Source organism: Tiliqua scincoides, chromosome 1 (genome assembly GCF_035046505.1).
Source record: "Tiliqua scincoides isolate rTilSci1 chromosome 1, rTilSci1.hap2, whole genome shotgun sequence".
NCBI lineage: Eukaryota > Metazoa > Chordata > Lepidosauria > Squamata > Scincidae > Tiliqua > Tiliqua scincoides.
Genome location: NC_089821.1, coordinates 162,683,016 through 162,696,002, shown reverse-complemented (window position 1 = coordinate 162,696,002; position 12,987 = coordinate 162,683,016). Strand labels below are relative to the sequence as shown.

Sequence of the window (12,987 nt, the reverse complement as noted above, 5' to 3'; positions counted from 1 at the left end):
TATTGTAGCTGCTAATTACCCTGCAAAGAGCTCAGCTGCTGCAGTTTGCAAGATAGCCACTAACTGCCCTGCAAGGACCTGAGCTCCTGCAGTTTGCAAGTGTGTGTAAATACAGTATAGAGCGGCTATTTTCAATCACTGTGCTATGGCACATTTGTGTGCCGCGAGTGGTCCACGGGTGTGCCACAGGAATTTAGGCGAAGCTCACTTATTAGTAGGGCCAATGGGGATGTCAGTCTCTCACTGGCTGCATGGTGTGTCTTGTCAATTGTCAGAAACCTAATGGTGTGCCTTGACAATTTTAGTGCCTTGTCAGTGTGCCATGAAATGCAACAGGCTGAAAATCACTGGTATAGAGAGATAAATTTTCAGGGTCTTCTTGCTGGTTATTATTGCAAATAAGTAAATAAAAGATTATTTCTTTCTAGATCTCCTTTTTTTTAAAGTCATGTAAACGTAGGTGGGTCCCAACAGAGTGTTGTTTTAAGAAGTGGGCCCTGGTGCTAAAAGGTTTGGGAACTGCTGCAATAAAGGGTATTCAAGTGTAGAACAAATGGGGGGGGGCATTTCTTTCTGGGGCCCGCTTTGGCTCTCCCACAGCGTCGCTGCTATGCCTGTGACACTTTTCCTTGCAGTGACAGACAGGACGTTTGTCCCCCGTGCACGTGATGCCGGGATCAATGGCATCGTGCCTGGTGGGGACCAAGCCCGAGTCTGGGACTGTCGGGGTGGGATCGGTGAAGGGAAGAGCCGCTGCGCAGAGGCCCCCGGTGACAGGAGGCGCCCTTCGGTCATTGCAGCCCAGCCAAGTTTTTCTTCTCGGTAATGGAAAGCGAAACTGACCTCCTCGCCGGGGCGGCGGCGATCACATGGCCCCTTCACCCCGGCTAAATATGCCGACCCCCCGCCGGTGCTCCGCAGTCAGAGCGCGCCCGGACCTGCAGCCATGCAGTGGCTGCCCAGCCAGCTGCTCCGCCTCCTGCTCCGCACTCTGCACGCGCTCTGGAGCAGCCTGGCGCCCACCTGCTCCAGGTGGTGGGTGCCCCCCGGGCGCCGGGGCAGGGCGCTCGCCCCTTCGCCGGTGCCCGTCAGCGTCAACTACCACTTCACCCGCCAGTGCAACTACAAGTGCGGCTTCTGCTTCCACACCGCCAAGACCTCCTTCGTGCTGCCCCTGGAGGAAGCCAAGAGGGGCCTCCGCCTGCTCAGGCAAGCGGGTGAGTGGCCCCAGGCTCAGCTCTTGCGCTGCGTCCTCTGCCAGCTGGCAGCAGGTCAACAGGGGGAGCTGTGGTCCCCAGCTCAGTGTGCGGGTGAGCTTCACGCCATTGTGATGGAGCCCTTCCAGTGGGAGGGCGAACCTTCCTCTGCAGATATTCTGCCCTCAAGATTAACTTGAGAAGCGTGTGTGTGATTTTTGAAAGCCACCACTGGAGTGAAAGGATATTAAGCTTTTGGCAGAGCTGGAAATCATCATTGAGCATGGCAATCACTGATACCACCAGTGGCTTTAGGGAAGGATCAGAGAGAGGGTCTGTCTGTCAAATAGTGGTTGCTCCTGTTGGCTAGACTAGTGTTTCTCAACCAGTGATACTGGCACCACCAGTGGTACTTGAGGTGGTCCTGACAGCGAGGACGCAATGAACGGTGGTGGGAGATTCAACTCGGCAGACAGAGCTCCAAAGCATGATTTTCCATGCTCAAAAAAGCCCTCCCGTCCACCCTGAGCCTCTTACTGGTGTTTTGTCACAATGCATCTGGCCTCCAGACTCAGAAGTAACTGGTGATGATGCCATTGTCAATTACTTCTGGAGGTACTTTGGATAGCTGGACCATGTAAAGTGGTAGGGTGGAGAACAAACCTTGAGAAATAGCCGGTTAGACGGTGTGGACTCTGTTGCATGTTCAGATACAGGCTGCAACTGAATCTCAGATCCTGGTAACAACAGCAGCATTGAACAGGTAACTGCCTGCAAGCCCCACTTGTGGACTTTCTGGGGCACTTGGTTGGCCACAGGTGGATACAGGTGGATCTAGGATGCTGGCCTAGATGGTCTGAGCCGACACAGCCCCTGTTTTTATATCTTTTATGGGGCCAAGCTAAGCTGGTGTGAGGAAGGGTATGACAGCTTCTTAGCTTCACAGAACTCTTCATTGAACATCTTCTCCTGAACAAGAACGCTTGCATACTTCTGTGTCAGTCTGCCTTGGTACAATTAAATCTGTCATTTTTCTTAATGACTGCACGTTTGATTACTTGAGATAATTACATCTCTTCTTCCCCTCCCCCCCCACTGGTGCCTCCCTTTACATAGAATCCAGAGCTTGAAAAACCATGTGTCTTAGGGAAAATACAGGGATCCCATAAAGAGAGTGGTATACTGTATATTGTGTATGTAAGAAAGAGAGCAGAGCTCTTAGTGGCATTTGGAGGGTTCCCCTCTCCCTTGCTATGTATTTATTAAAATACTTTCCACTCACTCTTTCTCCCTGCCACTTCCTAGGTATGGAGAAAATAAACTTTTCAGGAGGGGAGCCATTTCTGCAAGAAAGAGGCGAATTTGTTGGGAAGCTGGTCCAGTTTTGCAAACAAGACCTAAGGCTGCCAAGTGTCAGCATTGTGAGCAATGGAAGCATGATTAAAGAAAGGTGGTTCAAACGATATGGTGAGTGAAATAATGATGAATGAATAATGAGCTGCTTGATTTAAAACCTGATGTGATTTTACACTCTTCTAATTTTATTTTTTAAGCTGGAGGTAGGGTCATGTGTCATTATAATCAGGATGTAGTTACACATTTTTCTTTGAGGTTAAAATTTCAAAAGTGCATGGCTTGTAGCTATTATTCACCTGTTCTGGCCTCAAATTTCTTTACCCTCTCTTTCCAGTGTTCTTTTTCTTTCCCTCTATTTTAAACATGTACTTGTTTTCCTTTTATTCATATTCCTTCTTTCATTTAGCTTTGATAATTCCAAATATTCTTGATTGGATAATTTAGTCTTTCCTGTTTCTACTTTTCAGGCTCTTTTTGTACAGTATGTTTTGCATTCTTCTGACTGCCTTTTTTCTGCATGTAGATATAATTATATTTATCCCCATATGATATAAATTCCCTGGTTACAATTTTATTTATTTGAAAAAATTGTATCCCACCTTCCCCATGTAATTTTGCTTTTCACTTTAAAATATTTCTATTCTGTGCTTTTTACTTTTATTCTCAGATTTTTAAATATTCTCCTCCTTGGTCTTTACATTCTTGTAACTTCATGTTTCATTATACCATGTGTATCTGCCTGTATTTCTCATTTTTAGGCTTTTTTTCTTTTTCTTTCTTATCTATAGAATTCTTTATAGCTGGTACTTGTTCAATTGATTCCGTCTCCTAATCCACTTCTCTTAATTATCTTTGAGGTTCTGCCTGTTTGGTCTTTACATCCTTCACTTAAAAAAAAAAATTTCTCTGATTTTTAATTTTATTTTGGAAAAGGCCTGTTTTTCTTCTTCTTTTTACAGCATTGGTTTGTTTCTTGTTATTTACTTCTTAAAGCTTGCACAGTTTTGTTCAAATAGAAGCAGCCAGGCTGGGATGGGGGGAAATAATATGTTCAATTTGCCAAGTGGTGGCGCAATGGATTTATTTAGTATTGGCAGAAGACTGTTGCACATGTTTTGATGCTTTGTCATGTTTTTATTGTTAAATCAATAAACAGTTAATAAAAGTGAATGACAGGATAAAATAAGGGTGTAAAATCAGAGTTGTTATTCCCTGATCAAACTTTCAATTAATGGGTTGTAAAAATGAGTCTCAACTCAGGTCTGGGCAGAACTAGGTGACTGTGTTGTTGACCAGTACTGTAGTGAATATTGTTTGTTTCAGGGGAATACCTAGACATCCTTGCCATTTCTTGCGATAGCTTCAATGAGGAAGTTAATGTTCTAATTGGCCGTGGGCAAGGGAAGAAAAACCATGTTGAAAACCTTCAAAAACTAAGGAAGTGGTGTCAAGACTATGGCGTGGCTTTCAAAGTAAATTCTGTGATCAACACATTCAATGTGGGAGAGGATATGAATGAGCAGATTAAAGTTCTAAATCCTGTCCGTTGGAAGGTAAGAAAAGATGTGTGTGCCTTCATACACTCCCTGATTTAAGGTCAGGTTCCAGGGGTCTGTTTGTAAACTGTTTTTTCTAAAGTCTAACATCACTATTATTGGTAGAAAACATGTTGCAAAGTATTTTAAAAGTATTTACAATTCACCTGCTATACAGTACTTTATTTTGTGTAGTTTTATATTAAAAGTGGGCTAATAGGGCTTCCTGGAACATAAGTACATAGGAACATAAGAGCCCCGCTGGATCAGGCCAAAAGCCCATCTAGTCCAGCTTCCTGTATCTCACAGTGGCCCACCAAATGGTTCAGGGAGCACACAAGACAACAGACACAATCTGCATCCTGGTGCCCTCCCCTGCATCTGGCAATCAGAGTCACCCTGCCTCTAAAACTAAGAGCTTGCGCATACCTACTATGACTTATAACCTGTAATGAACTTTTCCTCCAGAAATTTGTCCAGTTCTCTCTTAAAGGCATCTAGGCATGATTCCATTCATTCATCCATCCATCCATCCATCCAGCCAGCCTGCCTGCCTGCTTGCATAGGAAGGTCAGCATGCGTGGGGGAACCTAAGCTGCTTCCTGTTCAGGAACTTCCTGCATAGAACTCTAGTCAGCGTTAGTGGGGATCCTAAGTAGCACTGGCGACCTTGGCCCCTGTGCAGTCCAAGGCCAGGATCGCAGAATGCCATCCCCACAGAAGAGAATGCTACCCATGTCTCATCTGGGGCCCTCTGAGGCGTCCGGAAGGCCTTAAAACATCATTTCTGGTTTTCATCCAAAAGCTGGAAGTGAGGTTTAAAGGCTCTCTGAAGGGTTCCAGACAGGGGGAAAGGAAGGCGGGCGGAGGTGGGGGAGGAAGAAAACTGCCACCCCTGCAGATATGGCACCCTGGGGCATTGGATCCCTTTGATCCCCCGCCCCACATACACCAGTGCTAAGCAGCCACCTGTCCAGGCACTGTTGAGATCTAGCTTTGGCAAGGGGGCTGCATCATATGCCCTCAAACCATGTACTGGGGACCCCTGGGCTTGATCATCTCATTTTTGCTGCCTTTTTGCATTTCAAATATTGGAAAGGCGCTACACACAACTGGTGGACTATGTTTTGTTTAGTGGAGCACAAGTCGTTCAGGTCTGCCATAGGACCACTAAAAAGTACATCCAATGCAATTAATATCCTCCAGAGAGAAACGAAATATTCTGTTGCTGCTGCAATGGATTATTGGATTCTTTGACAGCTGTAGGAAAACCCTGTGGGCACATTTTCTTATAGGTTTACATCACTGAGCTTCCAGTAAGTATGATATGGCTACCTTTGATAGATTGCATTACTATGAAAAAGAGATTGCCGTGCTCCCTTGGTCATATTTGGTGTGTCATGGCCATAGTGACTGACAAATGGATTGTCTTAATCATATTCTTTATGTCTCCTAGGTATTTCAGTGCCTGCTCATTGAAGGAGAAAATACAGGGGAGGATGCTCTGAGAGAAGCAGAAAGATTTGTTATCAGCGATGAAGATTTTGAACAATTCCTACATCGTCATAAAGATGTCTCCTGTTTAGTGCCTGAATCTAATCAGAAGGTAAAGTTATGATACATATTATTAATACGTTTTGAAAACAAAACATTTCATTACAAATCGTAAGAATCAAAATTCTTTTTTCATTTGTTTCCTACTCTGAAAGGCTCTTGCTAGCAGGGATGTGCAAGTACGTAGTTCCTTCTGTAGGAAAGCTTCATCTGGTACATGAAGTATTGGTTAGCATTCTTGCAGTGTATTCTCATAAGCAGCATGGTTGGGTATCTTTGGATTTAGGTTCATCGTAGAGATGGGCAGCCTTCACCTGAGAAATTTCAGTTGTCTTAGCTTCAAACTAGCCATTACTTTAAATGCATCAGTACTTAAATACATCAATCAATGCATCAATACGCAAATATTCTTAGTAATTTTATATGATGCTTTTCAACAAAAAGTTCTCAAAGCATTTCACATAACACAAGAAAAGTGCTCTGCATTTTCCCCTCAAATGCATCAGCCATCCTGCAATGTCATATTGGTCTGTTCCATTTCAGTTTCTGGATGATATTCCTAGTCCAGCTTCTTTCTCCTACTTCCCTTCCTTCATTTGTACAACTCCATGTTTCTAGGGGGTTTACTTTTAGCAATCAGTGACAGTAGGGTAAGCTACTGAGTTAGAATGTTTAACAAATTCTGATGACAATGACACCAGTAGACCATTGTCCTTTAGGAACTAGGGGCCCAATCTTATCCAGTTTTCCAGTGCCAATGCAACTGCAGTCGGTGGCATACCTAGGACAAATGGGCATACAATGGCGTACAATGGGGACAAATGCCCTGGAAGCCAGACTGGGGGGATGGGATGGCGCTGCAACTGATCTGAGGGCCACCCCCTTTTCCTCCCCTTTCTTTAAAAGGGGACAACACTCCAATTACTTCCAGGTCGGAGGGTGGCAAATGGAAGGCATCCCCTGGTGGAAAAAGCACCAGGACTGCCCACTGGCTGCAGTGCAGCCCCGAGGTAAGGGAGCAAATATTCCCTCACCTTGAGAAGGCCTCCATGACTACTCACGACGACCACCACCACTACCACAGGATGCAGGGCATGCCCCATTGACATTGGCACTGGAAAGTTGAATAGGATTGGGCCCTAAAAGGGTCCCCCATTTCCCCTCTTGGTGCCATAAATGCACAACCCTTGGGATTTGGAGCTTTCCTAAGGCTACAGCAATATAAATAATTATTGATGATGATTAATAATAAGAAAATCAACCATTACTGCTGCTCACCACTCTTTAAACTTGTGGATTGTGTGTTCTTCGATACTTAATTATTATTTTTTCTATTTTAACAGATGAGGGATTCATACTTAATTCTGGATGAATATGTGAGTCTTTTCAATTATTAAAATAATTTATTGCACAACCACACCATGAAAATATATCTCCATTTATCTTTGCTGCAAGGCAGTGCTGCCCATGGAAACCTATCTGTTCCAGCTGGTGCAGGATCCAGAGCCGGCAGGCCAGCACACTTCATTGTGCTGGCACTGCCAGATGCTGAGTTGGTGCAAACATGTCTTATGGCACATTTGCAACACTTCGGAGCCAGCACAGGAGGCCTGCACCAGCTCAACTGGCAGTTTGTATTGGACTGTAAAAGTAACAGAGGCAAGTTAGAATGTACAGGGCTAATCAACTTATATCTCAAGATGTTCAGACTAAAACATAAGAAAGGGAATAGAAATTGCTTTGGAAGTTTCACAGCTTCTAGCTGTGTTCCGTTACTCCCCAGCACAATAATTCTGCCCTTGGGGCATAGTTCAAGGGTGAATAATGTCATCCATCCATCAGCTGGATTCAAGAATTGATCGCTGCATGGGAGCTCCTTGAGTTCTATGAGAGCATAAAGATGGGGTATAATAAATACAGGTAGTCCCTGAGTTACAGACACCCAACTTATGGATGTTCCGATTTATGAATGGCTGAGTCTTTTCAGTCCATCTCATCTTGTGTTTTTGCTCAGGTACAATAATGCTGGTTCAGTTTGCAACCATTGTGACTTCTGGACAAATCTCCAAAATGGAACAAATTGGAGATTTGCTGTACAAAGTTGGAAAGCTGCAGGGATATCTGCCTCTGTAGATGCTATGAAAACATGTAGTTCTCAAACTGGGCAGATATTAGAAACAACATTTGAAGGTTATTGTGCAGCCACCAATCCTTGCTTGTGCAGTACACCTGGCATATTCTCTGGCACAGCCTAGATCTTCCTCTGTTTGAGGGCAGTGGCACCTGCACCTGAAGGGATGGGTAGAATCCCAAATCATTTCCCTTGTTCATGGTCATGATTTGTACACTGGCATCTGTGGCTGAATTTTGGTTCCTAGTTATAGCAGTAGTCAAGTATGTATACTCTGCCTAGCGATCTCTCATTCATAGGGTTGACACATAAATGCATTTCCCGGTACCGATGCACTGGCTTTAAGACATTTAGGGCCCAATCCTATCCAACTTCCCAGCACTGAGGCAGCTGGGCCAATAGGGTGCATGCTGCATCTTGTAGTGTGGGAGCAGTCACAGGCTTCTTCAAAGTAAGGGAACAAATATTCTGTTAACTCAGGGCTGCACTGCAGCTGCATGGGCATTGGAAAGCTAGATAGGACTGTGTACTTACACACACACACACAAATGCGTTTTGGGTCCCTCCCATGCTGTGATGTGACAATACATGCTAATTGCATGTTTTTTTTCTTTAAATGAACAACAACTCTATGCACAACCCTATGTATGTTTATTCATGTTTACTCAGAAGTAAGTCTCATTGTGTTCAGTTGTGTAGGACTTACTCTCATGGAAGTGTGCACAGGATTGCAGCCCCAGTGTTGACTTACTGCCATCAGTTACATAACTTGCATATATAAAACTCGTTGGTTTGAAATTACGCAGCCTGATCACTGAGGTGTCGCACCAGCACTAACCTCTTTAGATTCTGCTGTAGGTTATATACTGTACTTTGGGGAGCCACTGAATTCTCTCTTAATTTTCTTTCTCTGCATTTTCCAGATGCGTTTTCTGAACTGTGTAAATGGCCGGAAAGAGCCTTCCCGGTCTATCCTGGACGTAGGTGTAGAAGATGCTATACAATTTAGTGGATTTGATGAAAAGATGTTTTTCAAGCGAGGAGGAAAATATGTCTGGAGCAAAGCAGATATGGCACTAGAATGGTGACCAAACACGCTTAAATCATGAACAGTATAGGCGTTATTCTACTCTTGAAACAAAGTGTGGTTTTTTGAAATGTATTTCCTGCATTGTAGCTACTTTGGACATATGGCAGTTTTCAAATGAGTATTTCTTATTATAGTGAAAATAATTCCCACTTGGGGCAAACCTACACCACTAAGCAGCCCAATCCTATCCATCCTCCCCCATGCGGCACCAGCACAGGTTCTGCTGTGCCTTATGGGGATAGTTGGAATGCTGGTGGGCTCCTCAAGGTAAGGAGACATTTGTACCCTTGCCCTGAGGTAAACCCCAGCAGCTGCAATGGGGCAGCTTGGGTCTGCGCCAGGAAATAGTTGGTGCAAGTCCGCGTTGCCCCATGTCGGCAGGCTTAACCCAAGAAGGGGCATAGGATATGGTGTGCACCACTGCTGCTAACCCTGTCCCCCTCCCCAGCCCTATCTGCCCACCCCTGCCCCCATCGCCACTATCCCCTGCCCCGTTACACCCCAACCCAGCTATCTCTATTCTGTTCAGCATGGAGCTTACCTGTTCTGGTGTGCTTTGCAGCCTGCACTGCTGCTGGCAGGACGCTGCAGGCCTTCCTGCTAGTGCTACTATCTTCTGTGCTGGCACAACATGCTTTATGGCATGTCTGCGGCAGCCTGCACCGACAGAGCACACACTATGCCAGTGCAAGTGGGGAAAAGGATTGAGCCATAATGTTCCTTTACGGCATAGAATGGGTTTCCAGCAGCACCCACAAAGCCTAGACTGCATTGGCTTGGGTAAAAGGCCACAACACGGAACCAAAAACTGAACACTGGAGCAGATGTGGCCTGTGGCACTGTCAAGTTCCCAATGGCTAACTATTGCAGAAGTGAACAGCTTAGATATATAAAGTGCTGCTTAAAAAGGGAGTGGAGAGGACAATTGCAGGCAAGGATGTTAAGTGCCCAGGCATTTATTTACATATAGAGGCAATGCTCAGCAATCAAGACATTTGGACAAATATTGGACAAATATTTCAACAAATTCGGCTAAGCACATGGTGAATATAGTAAACATCATGAAGCCACTATCAGGAGGAAAAATATAATCTTCAATGAAAATCTTAGAGCAATACAAGTAACTAGAGCTAAATATGCTATTGTTGTTTTTTTTTTATTTAAAAAGGATGCTTCAAACAAACTAATAGCACAGCAGTGGCTAATAAAACCTTGGAAAGTACTCACGGAAAATCTTACAAAGCAATAATTGTGGCACAAATACAAACACACACACCCAAATTATTTTGTGTACCTATTATCTTCATTTATCCAACTTCATAAACCAACAACAACAAAAGCATTTCAAAATACCAAACATTTCTGTACAAATGCAAAAGGCAGCCTCTGAAGTAGTATAGTGCAATGGGTAAGAGTCTGATTTACAAACCTGGAAGCCCTTGGATGGAATCTTGCTTCTAACTGTGAATTCTCCAAGAAAGTAATTCTCATTCAGTTGCAGCTTCCTATCTGCAGTATGACCATAAGTATACAGACCCACTTGCATTATGAATGTGAAGAAGGGCCAGGCCTGCCTTAACCTTTAAAGGAAACTGAAATCTCACCAGCAGCTGTATACGATGACCTACACAGATAGATTCAGACACTGTCATATCCAGTTCCAATACCTTAAAGGACTGATCACATGCAGCAGATAAAACTGCAGAATCTGTTTTGTTTACTTGTTCGTTTTATAATTGCTGTTTTGTTGTAATATTTTTTCATATAATAATAAATAAGAAAAAAATACAGTTTTTGTAATATAATAAACTGCCTTGAGCTGCCCATCAGGGCTGGAAAGACAGGATATAAAAATGTTAAGTAAAAAAAATGCTTACCTTAACAAGCTAGTCCTTTGTGTGGTGTTATTAAATGTATTTGATGTGTTTATAGTTTATTTTTTAAAAAACATCTTTCCTTATATTTAATGTAGTATAAGTAATAATGAGAAAAGCTGCAATACTATGGACATGTACTTGACAGTAAGGCTGCAATCTGAAACATACTTATTTAGGAGTAAGCCCCACTGAATACAGTGGAACTTCTGAGCAGATGTGGTTAGACTTGCACTGCCAGTCCCACTGAACTTACTAGGACTACAGGATTTCTGAGTTTTGCATTTTGAGTAGAATGTATTGACCACAAATTTAATTTTTTTTAAGAAAAAAAAATTGCATTATAACTGAATGCTCTGACAGCTGGTTATCTCTTTGTAGCTTTTTTTTTGGTAGAAGCTGGAGAATTACATAATGTTTAAAAAAAATGTGTGTGTGTGTGTGTGTGTGTATTTATAGAATATCAAAGAAAATAAAGAATAAAAAACAAGCTGGTATTTCCTTGTTGTTTTCTTAAACCAGGCTTTGAAATTAGCGGAAATTGGAGTTCAACATGTACTGCATGCATGATCAAGACCTGCATGATTTCATGGCTCTCTCTACAGTAGTGCTTTCATAGACAAGTAGATGCTTCTATAAGGATTGATGAGTTCTTCCACTAATGTTTAGGGCAGTGATTTTCAACCTTTTTCATCTCATGGCACACTGACAAGGCACGAAAACGGTCAAGGCACACCATCAGGTTTTTCACAATTGACAAGGCACACCATGCTGCCAGTGGCGGCTCACAACTCCCACTGGCCCTATTAATAAATGAGCTTCCCCCAAATTCCTGTGGCACACCTGTGGACCACTCAAGGCACACCAGTGTGCCACGGCACAGTGGTTGAAAATGGCTGGTTTAGGGCTTTACACCCATTTGACCTCATGGTTTTAGTTTTTCCTCCCTTATCTGTTTGTACAAGATCTAAAAATTAATCCTGCTGGAACTGATGGGGGGGGGGGATTAGAGACCTGGAAGGAAACACAGAGGATCCAGCTTCATGTTTCCCTTAAAACACTAATTTGGGAGTGGTTCTCACAGGGAAAAGTAGCAGATGAGATGTAGTGGTTTAATCCTAGTCCTGCAAATGCCCCAATCCATGTTGCTTTTCATGAATTGTTTACTGAACCAAAGAAAAAATGTTCAGGAAGGCACTTCCCTTTCATAAATCTGGTGAAATTTGAAAATGTAAGAGCCCAGGAAATTTTGGGACCCCCTCCTTTGGGACCCTGGGACACTTTTTTAACCCTGAGCCTTGGTACAATTTATCTCCTGAACCACTGGCATTCCTGGAAGGGGACAAAACGCTTTGCTTTGCTTTTGAAGCCGTGACTGGCTCTGAAGGCGAAGGGGAGGGCACCAGGATGAGGTCTCTTGTTATCTGGTGTGCTCCCGGGGGCATTTGGTGGGCCGCTGTGAGATACAGGAAGCTGGACTAGATGGGCCTATGGCCTGATCCAGTGGGGCTGTTCTTATGTTCTTATGGGAGGCACCACTACACTCACTTGTGCAGGCACCTGAAAAAATGTTGCGTTTTGGCCCTCCTCCAGGACTGCCAGTGTCCTACACCCACCTCTCATGGGTCCTTGTTGAAACATTCTGACAGTTGGACTAAGTCAGACGTGCGTCTGCACAGGAGGTGCAGGATGAGGCAGGCAAAGTGAGGCTTTAGTGGGGCAGAGAACTAGTGCCAGGGCTGCAAATTAAAAAGTAATAAAGAGATCATGGCCACCACCAGAATGGAAATATGTGGTCATTCCCAACTGCCTTTCAACATGTCAGCAGGCCTGGCCTGGGTTGAAAGGCTTCCAATGCCACGAAACATGGTAATCTTGTCAATATTCATTAATCAACTAGCTGATCACTTGTATGGCCTGTCCATGCCTGTCCTTATTATTCTCTACCAATACCCTCCAACCCTGCAGCTCCATTATTTTAGATATGTCTGGAATGCATTTGGCTGAGATAATGTCCCAGTACAATACTTAGGGCGCAATCCTAACCCACTTGCCAGCACTGACATAAGGGCCATGCAGCTCCGAGGTAAGGGAACAAGCATTCCCTTACTTTGAGGAGGCCTCTGTGAGTGCCACCCAACTGTAGGATACAGCACATGGCCCATTGGTACAGCTATGCCAGTGCTGGAATGTTGATTTGGGTCTTAGCTGGGTCTGCAAGTTTATTTGCAAATTCGAAGCCCAAGCCTAT

The 12,987-nt window shown here is 44.0% G+C and overlaps 1 protein-coding gene across 1 annotated transcript; it reads left to right on the top strand.

Annotated features, from left to right (window-relative positions):
• The first annotated feature begins 820 nt into the window (after positions 1-820).
• Positions 821-11,226, top strand: RSAD2 (radical S-adenosyl methionine domain containing 2). The gene is made up of 6 exons (XM_066612282.1): positions 821-1,217; positions 2,502-2,663; positions 3,876-4,105; positions 5,544-5,693; positions 6,985-7,017; positions 8,696-11,226. The coding sequence occupies exons 1-6, from the start codon at positions 947-949 to the stop codon at positions 8,858-8,860; spliced, it is 1,011 nt and encodes a 336-aa protein (XP_066468379.1). The 5' UTR covers positions 821-946; the 3' UTR covers positions 8,861-11,226.
• Positions 11,227-12,987: the final 1,761 nt, after the last annotated feature.